Genomic DNA, 3,210 nt, shown 5'->3' on the forward strand with positions numbered 1-3,210 from the left:
GCGGGAAAAAAAAAAAAGGGGGGGGGGGGGGGGGGGGGGACACAGAACTCATAACAGCAATTAACGATGCCCTGTTCCACAAAAAAAAAGGACTTTCTTTTTCTGAATTCCTGCCATATCACCAGAGGCTTTCATATGGAGTGGTACAAAAAATAAGATCACTAATCAACCAAGACAAACACCCACACAACATTTGTGCAACTTTTTGTGTGCAGAAGAAAAATGTTTGTTACAACACTAATGCTAATACCATTTTAAGGTGTATGAGATTTTTAACTAATCCAAGCCGTTGGTTTATAGTTTCTAGTAGTTTTTGTTGTTGTTGTTGAAAAAAAATATGCAACATTTCTGTAAAATTATATTATGATGCTGCTTGAAAGTTTTGAGGCACTTTTAAAGTAAAATTGTGAATCGCCAGTTAGTAAAAGTGCATTTTGTTTTATCTGAAATGAATGTATTTTGCAAATAACAGAATTGCAAAAATAATGAGTGTTTCTAACAGGTTTCCCACACACTGCAACTGGTCAGCCAAACAGATATCCCCACCCCCAACTTACAACATTGGTGCAACTGTTGCTGTGTCGAGCTGGTCGAGATTCTCAACAAAACAGGGCAATGTTTGAGCGTTACTTGAATAGTACTTTAAAATCCAAAAAATTACACGCTTCACTTTTAAACAATTCAAACAGACAGAATCAGTAGAGAATAGAAAATTAAGCTTGACAAGTAAGAGAAGAGATTAAAGAGAAGAGGTTAAAGTGTTGAAGCTGTACCATTGGAGGTAGTGCTGGAGGCCACAGCCTTCTCACTAATGTCTGCGCAGGTGGGTGCGCTCTTGGTGGCTATGATGGTCTCCACTTTCTTCTTCTTCTCTGCTGCAGAACTGGTCTGGGACTGGGTTTCCATGACAACAGCGCATTCCTCAGTACCTCATCAAGACAGGATACCTGATGGGTCATGTAAGGAAGAGGTCAGTGGTGGGAGGGAAAAAAACTTTTAAATTAACAAAAATAAACATCTTTAACAAATAACACACAATTAAAAACAATCAATTAATCAGTTCATGCACTAAACATGACTGTGTGTTTTACCAACTTTCCAATTCCATATATTACATTAAATAATATGGACAACTATTAAAAAGTTTTAAAAAGGTAAAAGGTTATAATGTTCAAATTAGCCTGGTTTAGTCCGTCTAAAAACAACACAAAAACGGTGACACTTTACAATAAGGTTCATTAGTTAACTACTTTAGTTAACATGAATTAAGAAATGTATTGTTCATTGTTTGGTCATGTTAGTTAATACATTAACTAACATTAACTAATGGAACCTTATTGTAAAGTGTTACCCAAAAAAACATTACTAACTGTTTTCTAAGTGACAGGAGTAGGTAACAAGATGAATATGTAGGTAGCTGTCTGGGATTTACAACACAGCTATTCAAGTTTGGTGTGCTTGATTCTCCAGAGGAGGGGTGTAACAAAACAACAGTTAGCTTTGTTTCTTTAGGGATTTTTCCCCCTCAACCACTCAAGTGTGTGTTCACTTTCAGCTCGACACAACATCTATTAAAAATCCTAGACTACAAAAAAAAATAAAAAATTACAGAGGAGATCGTTTTTCCCTTCTCAGTTCATTCACTTCACATCCCAAGAAAAAAGAAGGTGAAAAAGGGTGAAAGAGGACAATGATGAGGTATAGACTGAAAAAGAGAGGAAAGGAGAAAAGGGAATATGCGGAGAGAAATTGGAACATGCACATTCCTGTGGACAAGCAGATACAGAGAGCCTGTGTCCACTCAAGCATGGCTGACATGTCGTTTGTTTGCTCTATGGGACGGCCGGCCTGTCATCTGCACCAATTAAGACTAGGACCTTTTCACCCATAATCCCACTGACTTGGCCTGTGCCACCTAATCCCACAGTTGTTCCTGAATTCTTCGCTAACTACACTTTTTCATCCATCTCCCCCTCAACAACACTTTTCTCCCACTTTTTCAATTCCTTTATTTAGTTCTAATCCAACTCACTGTAGGTGCAAAAACTGATTCCAGAGGAAAATGTTATTGCTCTTTCATATTTTGGGAGACAAAATGGTGAAATCAAGAGAATTCATAACTTTAATAAAAATGAGACAATAGTTGCCATATTAGCTAATGTTAGAGCACAGCTTGATACTTTGGTTTAGAGCAGTTTAATACTAGATATTTTTTAAAAATTACAAAAAATCTGAGAGGCAGGAAACTAAAGAAGAAAAGTCTCAATTTGGGCTCCATTTAACTGAATTAATATGTTGGAGAAACAATTGAGATATGTACCTAATTTGTGAGTTATTTATTATTTTTTGAGTTCATACTAAAATCTCAGATTTGCTTTTCTGAAAAAACTGAGCACAGATTGAGACATCTCTTCTGAAACTCTAAAGGAGACTTGTGCTATTACTAGAGTGTTATTTTTAAGAGAAAACTACTGGCACAGGACACCATAAACAAAAGTCTCTGTTTCATATCTCTACTAAGATTAAATGGAGCAGGGCCATTTCTAGGCATAGGTGAGCTAGGCGGTCGCCTAGGGCGCCACCAGCTGAAGGGGCGCCAATGAGCGCACGTACTGGCACTTTTAGCAGGGTTGTGATAAAGAGTGGCACGGTCACCCTGAAATATGACTGCCGCCCCCACTGGATCCCCCAACATTATTGGGCTAGAGTACTGTCAATCTGACGATGCCTGTATGCCACTAGATCAGAGTGCTGTCAATTGCTGCCTGATTGTTGCATGCAAAGTTTGCATTTGGAGCGCTCAACAACGCCATTAGATCAGTGGGCTCTGTCAGTGCTTTGGCAAGGTAACACTTTTTTTTTGCCATGCAATAAAGCTAAGTTCAAAGGCCAATTTAAAATATTGGTACAGTAAATAAAGTGCACAAAATCAGTATTTTGTTTAGGTAGTATTTGTGGCACTTTTGTGGCACATTTGTCCAAATATTTGTGGCAGATTTGTCCAAAAGGTGTGCGTTTTTTGTGCTAATGCATTGTTAAAGGATCAGCGTGTAATGTAATATTCCCATATAAACTTTAACTTCCAATTAAAAAATATTTGTATAGTAAAATTCGCTAATTCACGAGATCAATACATCCTATATTAGACCGCTTTGTCGAGTTAAATGCATCCTTACGGAGGTGTCGAAACGCTGAATCAATTAATTCACT

At 37.6% G+C, this 3,210-nt stretch overlaps 1 protein-coding gene across 1 annotated transcript in view; it reads right to left on the reverse strand.

Annotated features, from left to right (window-relative positions):
- LOC107598188 (transcriptional activator GLI3-like) overlaps nt 1-3,210 on the reverse strand; it is a 134,026-nt gene that overhangs the window by 75,591 nt on the left and 55,225 nt on the right. The window contains exon 2 of the mRNA XM_016289464.1: nt 774-947. Within this exon, the coding sequence (XP_016144950.1) occupies nt 774-906 (133 nt within the window). The 5' untranslated portion in view covers nt 907-947. The remainder of the gene's footprint in view (nt 1-773; nt 948-3,210) is intronic.

This window comes from Sinocyclocheilus grahami, unplaced genomic scaffold (genome assembly GCF_001515645.1).
Source record: "Sinocyclocheilus grahami isolate Dianchi unplaced genomic scaffold, SAMN03320097.WGS_v1.1 scaffold247.1, whole genome shotgun sequence".
Taxonomy (NCBI): Eukaryota; Metazoa; Chordata; class Actinopteri; order Cypriniformes; family Cyprinidae; genus Sinocyclocheilus; species Sinocyclocheilus grahami.